This window comes from Mirounga leonina, unplaced genomic scaffold (genome assembly GCF_011800145.1).
Source record: "Mirounga leonina isolate KUSES-001 unplaced genomic scaffold, KU_Mleo_1.0 Mir_176, whole genome shotgun sequence".
Classification (NCBI taxonomy): domain Eukaryota; kingdom Metazoa; phylum Chordata; class Mammalia; order Carnivora; family Phocidae; genus Mirounga; species Mirounga leonina.
In genome coordinates, this window is record NW_023270454.1 from 57,556,138 (window position 1) to 57,568,969 (window position 12,832).

The following is a 12,832-nucleotide window of genomic DNA, read 5'->3' on the forward strand; positions in this document are numbered from 1 at the left end:
AAGGCGGGGCCCCAAGGCCACCCCCAAAAGGTTCCCCAGCGACTCGGGCAGCGGGGTCCAGGCGCCCGCACACGCCCAGGCGCGGGCGGCGACGGGCCGGCGCTCTGGGGGGAAGGGAGGGGCAAGGGGAGGAGCCGGCGGGCGAAGAAAGGCCGAGCGGTCGGTGGGGGCGGGGCCTGGGCCTGAGGGCGGGGCGGCGGAGTGGGGCGGGGCGGAGCCGGCCGAGTCCCGGGCTGCCTGAGACAGTCACTGCCCTGGCGGCGGCGGCGGCGGCGGCGGTTGGCCGGTGGGGGTTGGGAGGAGCACGACCGAGGCCGCTGGGGCAGCTGGAACTGGCAGTTGCCGGGGCCAACAGGAGGATCTGGAGCTGAGAGCGAACCCCAGGCCGGGTGGAGGAGGCGGCTGCAGTTGGAGTCCGGGGAGCGCTGGCGGCCGCGGATTCTCAGAGGAGCAAGTGCCTGGGGTTTAGAGTCTGCAGCGGCGGCGGCGGCCACGGCGGCGGCTGGGGCCGAGGTAACCGAGGGGCGGCAGCGGGGGTAGAAGCGAGGCCCCTCCTCAGGTCGGGAGCTCGGGGGCTGTGGCTAGGCTCGAACCTGGCTCACCCACCCACCCTTTCAGTCGCCGGCCCCAGACCGACTTCTCCCCACGTTCCGCCGTGGGTCGGGCGGGGGCGGGAGCGGCGCGTGTGGTGGGGGCGCAGAGCTGGGCACCGACAGGGAGGCGCCCCCTCCTCTGGGATTGGCAAGGACGTCGGGCACCCCCTCCCCCCTCAAAAGACACACCCCAAAATCTCGGGCGGGGCGGGGTGTTGGGGCGTTCCCAGCCTTCTGGAAGGGAAGACCTCAGCGTGGAAGCTGCACCTCCGTCCGTGGCTTCTCGGAGGTGGCCCTCCTGTGGCTCCTGGAGGCTGCTCAGACCGAAGGTGGTTCCCGTCTCTGGGAATCCCGGAGTTCCTTTTGTCTGTCAGCTGAAACTGGAGGCCGGAACTCTAGGCAGACACCCACCAGCCCCGAAGCACTCTACTCCTTATCCCTTTTCTGTCTCGGAAGGAATTCTCCCCAGCAGCCTTTTCTCCGGCCACAGTAGTAGATTCCATTCCTCACCCCCATCCGAAACCTTTATCTTTAGCGCCGAGGAAGGAAGGAATTCACGTTGTACTTGTGTTTAGATTTATCATTCAAGATCATCCCCATCCTCCCCTCAGTTTGTTTTTTTCAACCCATTCTCATCCAGCCACAACGCAGGTAAGCATCCCCTAGATTCTGCAAACTATCAACAAAGAAGTGTGACTAGCCGAGTCAACAGAGTCCTTGACTGGCTGGACTGTGCAGTTTAATAGAGCTTCCTTTAACTGGCGCTGTTCTACCAAGCTACTCGGAAAGACCTTTTTGGCTGGACTTAAGGATGTTACTGTGTGTGCATAAAGCCTTTTTTTTTTTTCTTTCTACATGAAGTTCTTTTTTTTTTTTAAATCTAGAGTAACTTGATTAAAATGTAGTTGTTTGGGAAGCATAACCATAGAGGAAGTAAAATACAGAAAGGAAAATGTAATTATGATTCTGGGGATAATTGTCCAACTTTTTCAAAGTGCCAAAGATGAAGCATATGGATTTTTTTTTTAAGTATATGGAATTTTGAGATTATTTTAACTGGCAAATTGTATTCTTTGTAAGCTTTTAAGTAAACAGGCTCTTAACATACAATATTTTGCACCAAGATATTGTTGTTTTATTTTAGTTACTTGTGGAAATTGTTGATTTGCCAGATATCTTGAACCTAGAAATCTGTGAACAGGTTCATTAAGAATTTACTCTCTTGAAAAATGCATTTAACGAATGCTTTGGATTAAGAAGGTGTTCACAGTGGCCTGTCATTTATGCCACATAGAAGACCTTAATCTGAAACAGTTCCCTCCATGGCAGTTTCCCAGACGCCTGAAACTGGCAAGGTCTGGTACTTTGAGTGACTATCCATCCATCAACAAGAAATATAGAGCTACCTATCTACTGTATACGTATAATCTCTTTGATGGCATTTACTATAATGGACATCTTTTCTGCATCTAATTTTCAGATACAGAATTAACACTTCGAATCTGGAGAAGCATTTTGTACAAATTGAAAGATTGGGCATTCTCTTTAGTTTTCCAGATGTATTGTCTCATCTGCACACTTGAAACATCCACAATCACATAAACTCCCAAGATATAACCATGGAGTTATGTGACCCATCAAGATTTAGGGAAAGTATTGCCACGCTTTGGAACCAGGCAATTTTCCACCAGTTCAACAATTAAACTAATATATTCTCTGCTGATAATCAAGAGTAAAGAGCCAAATAAAGTCATGCACATTCTTTTGGCAAATGGCATCTGTGGCTGTTGAGTTTTACTGTAACTCGTTACTATATCATTCACAGTCAACTTAATTTGCAAGTTATGTCCTAATGGATGTAAAGACCTGTGTTGATGTATCCGGGATCTAGCAAATGTTGAAGATAAGGAACCTATTATGACTAATCCTTGGGAAGAGAAAGTCTGCAAAATGGCTCAAACGAGTTTACTGCAGGGGAAGCAGTTTTACTGTAGGGAGTGGGTTTTCCACAAGCTTCAGCATTGCCTCCAGGAGAAAACCAACTGCTGCAATAGTGCTGTCAACACACCGTCCCTTGTAATGAATTCTGGGAATAATGCTAGTGTTGTCTCTGGAAAAGGAGCTGCCTGGGGTGTGTTGTTGGTAGGAGGGCCTGGCAGTGGCAAGACAGCCCTATGTACTGAGCTGTTGTGGCCAAGTTCACCTATAAGCTTGCAGAGAGGTTTACATCGCCAGGCTTTGGCCTTTCATTTCTGCAAAGCCCAGGACTCTGATACTTTGTGTGTTGGAGGGTTTATTAGAGGTCTAGTTGCCCAGATCTGCCGCAGTGGACTACTCCAAGGATATGAGGATAAGCTAAGGGATCCAGCGGTCCAAAGCCTCTTACAGCCTGGAGAATGTGAAAGGAACCCAGCTGAAGCATTTAAAAGGTAACAATAACAATGCCATGATGTTCTGGTTTCTAGTGTTTTCTAGATTTTTTTTTTTTTTTTTTTTTTAGTTTTTTTGTCTGTTTAAATTTGTCGGGTACCTGTACTACTTCTGTACATTTGGGGATAATCTGTAGTTGTAAATACACATGTTTACTTTGAGTATTGAAGGAAACAGAATTTAAGCTTTGTGTTGTACAGGATATGGATTAAAAGAATGTCTTTTATTTTACTTGTTTAATAACAGAATGTGAAATACTGCAGAAACGTAATTTTTTTTAAACTTATGGCAATTGTTTATTTACTTTTCTAACGTTATCTATAACTAATAAAGGATATTTGTTCTTATGGTAGAGAAAACCACTTAGCTGCCTGGAAAATAGGCTACATTTTGAGGGAGGGTGAACTGCACATGACGCCGAATTTAAAGGAACTCTCAGCATAGAATCTCCTATCTTTTTTGCTTGTAGTATTATTATTTCTCTAAGTAAGACAAGTCCTTTTTGAAAGAGATCATTGGCCATTGAGAATCTGAAGAAAATCTGTGTTTGGGGTTTAGTCCCCTTTCAAGTAAACAAAAAGTTAAGTGGTACTTTTAAATATGTGATATTTATAAAATAATGAAAATCTGGCATAATTTTAGTACTTTTAGTGAGCAGTATGAAAAACAACTTCTTCCTAACTTCAGTTAAGCATTTTTCCATTGATAAATGGATTGGTCTAAGAAAAGAGCAAGTGAGCAAAGAAAACATGATTCTTTGAAAATAATTTTTTGCATATCACTCCTCTGCTCATTGTAAAAGAAAGCAGGGAAGTTCTTACTTTTGTGCTTGTTATTGCCTCACTGCTGCTTGAATTACTCATTTTGCATATACTTTTATCCCTACACTGTAAGTATTTCTTAGCAGGCAAAAGTTTGTCCCCCAAAGCTGCAGGTATTCTGTGTGGTGATTAGCGTACGTGTGTGTGTGTGGCTGTCTGTCTGTCTGTCTGTTTCTCTGTGTGTCTCTAGGAGTCATTTAAGCAGGATTTGAATTGCTTTGAAAGGAGTGGTGTTTATTTTTATGATGTCCTCCTACCTAATGGTATGAAACTATTAATTTTTAAGTGATACTGAAAATATTAATAGTATAGTAAACACTATGTGTCAGTCAGTGTTCTAAATGATTTACAAATATTGAATTATTTTCATAGTAATCCTGTGAAATAGATACTATTATTCCCATTTCATGGATGAGGAAACCGATGCACAGAAAGCCTAAGTAACTTGTCCAAGGTTAAAGGCTAGTAAGTGGCAGAGCTGGGATTTGAAGTATGTGTGTATGTATACAGGTTTGTAATCAAATTCTTTGAAGGACTTGAGGGGGAGAGTAGATTAGAAGTTTGTGGAGGACAGGGGTGTGTGTCACAGTTGTGATTTGAGTGTAGGTTCCAGATTACCCGTGTAAGTGATACAGTAGTAGGCCGGAATGATCTTTATGGATAGTGGTATGGAATTCAAACATGGGGTGGGTATATTAAAGTCACCCAAAGGGATGTGTCTCTGCGAGGTGTGATATTATTGCAGAGTTTTTAATGTATAAGTGCAGTCCAATAAAACTCAGGGCAAATCTGTTATCTTTTGCTGTTAGCCACCAACATCAGGGTTAAAACTAGTAGATCATTTTTAAATAACAAGTAAATCTGTTAGGTGATACTGGTGCACAAATATGAAATACCAGGTTCGGTGGACAGTTTTAAATGTGAAATCACTGTCTATAGAATCAGTGTCTTTAATATATAAATCTCTACTTTTTAAGAGACTTAAATCTCTGTACATAAACAACTCTTTTCCTATTGACTTCCTACTTTTTCTGAAGATCCTAGCCCTAGTTGAAGAGCTGAATTTTCATTTTTTATAATTTCATTTCTTATAAGTTATTTGGATTTAACACCTTAGGAAATCAGTTTCAAAGAACTTAGCTAAGTTGAACTTAGTCCAACTAAATTAGGTAATTATACAATTTATTTTCTTGGAATTTATATGTAAATTTCAAATGCCTTTAAATATTTAAAATAATGTCTGATAACTATATTTTTGCTATATTCTCATTTTGAGCAGATCTTTCTGTATGGTATCATAGATTTTTCTGAAAAAAGGTCCTTCTACTTAGATGGTCCTCCTAATTTTTTTTTCCCTGTGTGAATTTTAGTTATTAACTAATTGAAGGGAAATAAGAAGCAATTAGAGCTATATGTAAAAACCACACCAGTCCCGATTTTCTGACTGACAGAAGAAATTAATCACTTTGATAAAGGAAGCATAGTCTTTCTATTTGGAACATTTTGGTGCTTTTAATTTCCTCCTGGATCTTTCAAGAACCTGGGTCACATTCTTTCTTCATCATTAAAGTAATTAATCATTAAATTAGGTGACTCTGGTATTCTAACAACTGTTTCTGGTAATTCATAGAGTACACTCTAAGACTGTGAAGCTCTAATGTAACCATAATGAAATGCAAATATGAGAATACAATTCATAGTTAAAGAGAAATATTTTTGCATAGTCTATGGCATTAGATAATCTAAGCCTTTACTTTTGGACAGAGAGTTAAGATTTTATTTTAGGTTTATTGGTGATTGATTTGTTAAATAAGTCCTTTAGAGAATTTTAATAGGAATCTATTTTCTTTAGGCAGGGAGAAATGTAATTCAACAGGTAAGCAATCATTGTTTTCAAGAAGTTATAATATTTCAAAGGAGACAGAGATCAGAGCTTATTATAACATGGTGGGAGATGAAATATAAGCAAAGTAAAATATTTTTTCACTTTTGAAAAAATTAAAAACCACTTTTTTTAAACATCTTTTTAACATCTAACACTTGATAATATTGATGGTTTCATATATTCATGTGTGAGACAATTTAATAGTATTGAAAAATTGATAAAAATCTTAGTTCTTCACAGTTCCACAAAGTTGGGGAAATTGCAGAGAAGCGATTCAGTATCGAATGTATTTTATACACCTTTCTTCAGTTTACTTCCTAATTTCTTCCCTAGTATTTATCTTCAATGATACTAGATAAAATTTGTAATACCACAAAAAAAACTTCTTACGTGAAGTCATGGACCTACATGGTAACTTGTTAATTACTGGTCTTTTTCTATATGATAATAAAAATAAGAGGAACATTATTTTAATCTAGTTAAATGTTGCTGCTTTCTTCCCTTTCTGACATGATGTACTACCTTGATTTTTAGATTTAGTTGTCACAAAATTTCTTCTGACATTCATTCATTCTTATAACAAATATTTGAGTCCTTTTTTTTAAGATTTTATTTATTTATTTGACACAGAGAGAGAGCACAAGTAGGCAGAGCGTCAGGCAGAGGGAGAGGGAGAAGCAGGCTCCCTGCTGAGCAGGGAGCCCATGTGGGGCTAGATCCTGGGACCCTGGGATCATGACCTCAACCGAAGGCAGATGCTTAACCGACTGAGCCACCCAGGAGCCCCTTGAAGAGTCTTTTGTGTTTTAAGCACAGTTTAGCTGGAGATATTTATTGAGAACCTTGTCTGTGTTAAGTAGAGTTCAGGTGTAGATAAATCAGTGAATAGAACAGACAAAATGCCCTGCCTTCACAGAGCTTAAATTCTTAAAATAATATTTATCCGATTTCTATAAAGAAATAATATTTGGGGTAAACAGTTGTTATAGTGTCCATACAATACATGAATGTTTTAACACTAGTTGGAAGGAATTACATGATCTACTAAAGGGTATGATGAATGAAGACCCATTAATTTCTATTTTCCCTTTTTCATTTTTCTCTCTTAATTGGTTAAATTGCAAAGCTATTGTTACTGTGTTTAGAATTTTTTTTCTCATTTCTGTTGATGGAACTAAGTTGATGACAATTACATTTTTACTTGAAAATTAGAAGCTGATTTCTTTCGTTTTGCCTTTTCCCCTTTAGGCTCTTATTGCAAAACTTTGTATATTTTGTGTATTTTCTAGAGTTATGTGTTAGTGTTTCCTGGTAGTCATAAAACTGTAAAACAAATTCCAGTTATTTTTGACAGAACTGTCAAGGTATCTAAGTTAGGGATGTGAGAAAGATTTTCAGATCTTGTGACTGGTTTAGAAGCACAACTGAACGTGGTTATTTCGTTCAACGAGAATCTCCTTTTTGAACCTTACTGTCATGGTCCTTGAACCCAAGGATGTTCTTGGAGATTTAGATGGATGTGGTGCTGGGAAATACAAATTTTTGTTCCTGGTAGATACCATTCTCTAATTTTTATTTCTAGTTAACAGTCTGCAGGACCGGGTATGAGTTTTCTATGTGTGATAACAATTTTCCTTAGTAAAAAGATTTTCTTCTCTGTAATGTGTAAATGGAATAAAATCATGATGAAGAATTAGGATGACTGACTAAACTTTGAGAGTTTGGCAAGAAAATGTGTTAGTAGTGAAATGCTTGTTGGAAAAGAATTGGAAACTGGAAGACCAAACTGACATTTGTTTTTTATGTCAGATAGGAATCCTCAAATGGTTGAATCTTTTCTCTAATCTTTTTATTTCCTTCTTGAACATTTATAGTTTTTCACTTGTATCTCTCTAGATTTTTAGCTTCTTTTGTAGTTATTTATGCATATCTCTCTGTTATCTCCTCCATTAGGCATATGCTTCTTCATGGCATTATTCATGACTGATTAATTTTTTATATTTACTGTAGTGCTTTGAACAGCATTTTGCGTATAGTCAGTGCTAAGTGATTATTATGCTACTTACCTATCTAGAATATGTTTGAGCCTAATTGAAGGACAGCTGAAGTTCTTGGATAAGAAAAGGAATTGAAATGTTATATTATTTAGGTCAGTTTTCAATGTAGACCAGACTGGTATAGTGATTATTAATTTATTAACCTTCTGTGTCTGCTCTTTAGCATGTATGAATATGGCATTAGTCCAGATAGTTTAAGTGGCCAGATGTCTATCTTCTGTCTTAACTGGCTCCAAGTATTTTTGGCATACTCAACAAAGGGACTAAGAACAGAATGAGACTGAGTGTATGCTTCCCACTTACCCTCAGTTTTGGGGTATTTTCAAGGCAAAATATTCCCTTTCCATTATCTGTCTTGTATAACTAATACTACTTAAAATAACTGTCATTATCTATTCTTAGATATTATCAGATTAAGAGATCTTGTAAAGTGTCTTTATTGTTCACATTTTAAATAAAATATAAATGGATTAATATTTTCATAATCAAAATTCTATTTCTTTTAGTCTAAGATAGTCGTTTTTCACTGAATTGTCCGTTGTTTCCAATTTTTAACCATGTTATTTTTACTTTAAGATGGACTTCCATTCATTCAAACCCTCCCACTTTCCCTTCCTAAAACCTTTTTTTTCTACCCTTGATGGGTTCTTTCTCTTCATATTCATATCTAAGAGCTGCTACCTTTGGTTCCTGTTCCTGGTACTCCTTATCATTTGCTGAACCATTCCTCTACCTTAATCACTTCTGCTATAATGACATAACATATTGCTCCATATCTATACTGTTTAATTTCAGTCACATTTTTAGTTCTGGTTGGCCATTCTTTCATTTACTTCTTAATAACTCAGTTTTTTTGTTTTTTTTAGACCAGAGAGAGTAAAGTTATGCCCTACAAGTAGAATATTTTTTACCCAATTCAGGAAATTTCACACACACATCCAGACTTTGTTTTTCTTGAACAAAAAAAATGGAAATTTTGACAATATTAGGTTCTCATTCTTTTGAATCAGTAATCTGGTAGAGCTGAGTTAGCTGCTGTCTTCAGATGGTGCCTACACACCCTAATTTGATCCAGTTCCCCCACTCTGATATTCTATTCCAAGACCACTTCATTTGTTTATATATCCAGCCTGGCTCCTCCTGGCATTTTCAGACACAAACATGTTTCCTATTCCTCTGAAAAAAAATGTATTTTTTTTAATTTCTCACTAAATCTTCATATCATCTCGAATTTGTATATGCAAATACTACTTTTATCTATGACTTCATTTTTTAACTTAGTGATGTTTGACTTCTATACTTCTATATAATATATATTCACAGAAAGATATTTATGTAGTGTAGTTTCTGAACTCATTGCTCATTCTATCTTAGCTTTCAATGATATATTCTAGAACTTTTTTCATTATTTGTAATTTCTTCCTTTCAAAATCCCCTGACTACATTCTTTGGTCACCCTTGCTCTAGGTTCTCTCTGTTTGTCCAACAAATCTTACTTAGTTCTTCTCTCGTTATACATACTCCTTCAATAATTTTATTTACTTACATGGTTACCAGTGCTCATATCTAATATGATAGCAATGAAAACTGCATCAACAGCCTTTATGCTCACTCTGATCAACATGTATCTTTTCACTGGAGTGTTCTTCACTAGACTTTCCGTCTTTCAAATCAGCATCTCTTTCAGCATTTCTATTCATTGGCTCATTCATTTATTTCTGAAACAAATATGCTGCACCTGCTGGCTGCCAGAAATACGCTCAGTGTCAGGGCTAGAGCTGTGAGCCAAACAGGACACTGGGTTAAGTGTGGGGTGGGGGGATATACATTGAACAAATAATCACAAAGATAAATGTATAAATGCAACTTTAACAAGTGCCAAGATGGAGGGAAGGATACAGGATGAAAGCGTATAATATGAAACTTGACCATTATCTGGAATTCTTGGAAAACGGACTCTTAGTATCTAAGTTGTTCCTTAATTCTTATTTCCTAGACTCTTTCTACTTAAAAATGTGATCTTAAGATCAACATTATTGGCATCTCTTGGAAGTTATTAGAAAGGCAGAATATCAGGTCTTTTGAATCTGAATCTGCCTTTTAACCCATTTCCTAAGTGCATCCTGTGCACATTGAAATTTAAGAAGCACTGCCCTCAGCTTGTTTCTAGAGTTTTCTTTATTTTCTATTAGTTTATTCTAAGGTATTTGATCATTTTCTTAGAATGTTTCTTGAATCTTTTATCCTAATCTAGAATATTTATTCATCTACTCCTAGTTGATCTACGTAATTTTAGCCTTTACATTCTAATTCATTTTGTTCATAGTTGACCAATTAACCATAGTAAAACAGTGCTTTCTTTACGTCATTCCTCTGAGATTGTGATAACCTATACAGCAAATTCAAATTTCTCTGCTTACCTTTATTAAAAGGTCTTGATAATTTCATTCTGTTCCATCTAAGATATGTATTATGTTTCCAAAACTTCATCAGAGCACACAAGCTCATTTGTTGTTTCAAGAAACATTTTAAGCATATAAGAGAGTGTTAAAGGGGGTAAGAGATGTGAAAAGTAGGAATATTCTTACTTTTCTCAGTGTTTAGTAAGAACTTCATGTGTGTGTGTGTGTGTGTGTATAAAATAAGGATATGGATCTTTTGTTAGTTATGTATGTTGCAGATATTTTTCTTTTTGTTTTTTGGGTTTGTTTTTTTTTTTTGCTTCACTTTGTTTTTAGCATTTTTGATGTTTTAAAAAAATTTTATGAAATAAAATGCTTTCCATATGGTAAAGTGGTTTGATTTTATGAAGTAAAATAAGTAAATACTTTTCTGTCTTTAAAAATACCTTTTAAGGGACACCTGACTGGGTTGGTGAGTAGAGCATGTGACTCTTGATCTCAGGGTTGTGAGTTCAGGTCCCATGTTGGACATAGAGCTTACATTAAAAAAAAATGCATCTTTGAAGTATATTCTGATTGGTTGCCTATTTACCCTACAGTCATTCTAGTTATGTCTTTTACCATACTATATATAATTGTCTTAAATTTTAAGTCAATTTCACTCTTTCATGTTATTCTAATCTCAGAAATATATTTTTTATCTAATTTTATTTATTTATTTGAGAGAAAGAGAAAGAGAGTGAGAGCATGAGCGGGGAAGAGAGAGAGAGGCAGGCCCCTGCAAGCAGGGATGTGGGGCTCGATCCCAAGACCGCAGGATCATGACCTGACCCGAAGGCAGATGCTTAACTGACTGAGCCATCCAGGTGTCCCTCTAATCTCAGATATATTCTAATGTTATTTTTTTCTACTATATACATGCATAGTTAAATATAGTCTTTGGTAATAAAATAGAATTTTAAGTGCTCATGTAATTGCTTAATAAAAAAACAAGTATTAATTAAGAGAACTAATTATACCTTACTTGTTGTTATCTAGAAGAAAGATTTGGAGCTTTCCAGAAGTTGCTGACCTTTTACAATTATGACTTATGATTTGAATACATAGAAACTGTGATAGATTGGAGTGCCTGGGTGGCTCAGTTGGTTAAGCATCTGCCTTCAGCTTAGGTCATGATCCCAGGGTCCTGGGATCCAGCCCCAATTCTGGCTCCCTGCTCAGTGAGGAGTCTGCTTCTTCCTTTCCCTCTGCTTCCCTCTCCCTCTGCTTGTGCTCTCTATCAAATAATAAATAAAAATCTTTAAAAAAAAAAAAGAAATTGTGATAGATTGAATTATCTGTTTTTGGTCTTCATCTTTCTATGTATTCTTGGTCTTTGCCATATGGTATTACAGGTCCTTCTACTAGGGTAGAAATACACTTCTCTGTCTTTTTCCATATGGCTCAACCATGTTATTTGGTTTGGCCAGTGGGATGTCAGTAGACATGATCTAAATAGAGGCTTAAAATGTGCGTGAATAGTTGGGCTTATCCTCTTTGCTTCTACTATCACATGAGAAGGTCTTGTGGCTAGCTTTTCAGTTCAAAGAGGATGAGAAAGGTATGCAACCAGTAATATACCACTATTGTAAAAGTAGCTAACAATAAAAAAGCTAAGGAAATAATATTTCATATAGGAAATCCATAATTTTCATCAAAAATTTAGAAATCGATTCCTCAATTTCATTCATCCCCCACACTCAATCCGTTAACTACTTTTGTTTTATTTCAATGATAAAACAAATACCTTCACTTCTCTGCAGCCCCATTTCTGCTACTCCTATTCTTTCTTGTGTAGATTCCTGCACTGGCCTCCCAACATGGTCTTCCCATTGCTATAGTTGTCCCTCTTATCTTCACAAAGCCGTTAGAATATCAGATCATATTATTTACCTGCTTAACATCTGCCAATGGCTTCTCACTACCTCTAGAATGAAATCTAAGCTTTACATGGTCCTGTCTTTGCCTAGCCTTTGACCTCAGCTTGTACCACTTTCATCCTTGTTCATTGCTCTTTATCCACATCATTACCCTTATTATGTTTTGCAATAGGTCAAGTTCCAGCCAGCAGGTTTTTGTATGACTGCTTGCTCTGGTATCACTTAGATGCCAGCTTTAATATTATTTCCTCAGAGAGCCTTTCCTTTCCATTGAGTCTAAGAAGTCTCCCCACCCAGTCAGTGTCTTACATCAGATTATCCCACTTCATTTTCTTTATTTCTTAATTTTCAGTGTCTATCATGATCTGAAATTATTTTGTGCATTTGTTTACTTCGACTTTATGCCTACCTAGTGGAATGAGCAGACAGCTTGACTGTCTTGTTCCCTTTCTATCTCCAGGGCATAGACTATAGTAGAGACCTTAACTATTTCTTGAATTGAGGAATAACTATATTTTAATTTAAAACATTATAAATTTGCTCATATTGATAATTTGTGTTGCTCTAACCATATTCAGTTTTGAAATAGTACACGTTTTTCTGTGGAGCAATTTATATAGAGAAATTTTATAGTTTAGATAACAAGGATCCATTTGAACCAGTATTTTTTATTTTATTTGTAGTCTCTTATGCATGTTGAAATTAGTTTTTATAAAATGGAAGAC

At 37.5% G+C, this 12,832-nt stretch overlaps 1 protein-coding gene across 2 annotated transcripts in view; it reads left to right on the plus strand.

Annotated features, from left to right (window-relative positions):
- The first annotated feature begins 270 nt into the window (after nucleotides 1-270).
- Nucleotides 271-12,832, plus strand: part of ANKRD50 (ankyrin repeat domain 50) — a 33,339-nt gene continuing 20,777 nt past the window's right edge. Inside the window, exons 1-2 of one of the 2 annotated variants that reach the window (XM_035023107.1) lie at nucleotides 271-513; nucleotides 2,074-3,022. In XM_035023107.1, coding sequence (XP_034878998.1) covers nucleotides 2,511-3,022 — 512 coding nt within the window. In that variant the 5' untranslated portion in view covers nucleotides 271-513; nucleotides 2,074-2,510. Of the gene's footprint in view, nucleotides 514-1,291; nucleotides 3,023-12,832 lie in introns of those variants that run through there. The other variant, XM_035023106.1, reaches the window with a different exon arrangement.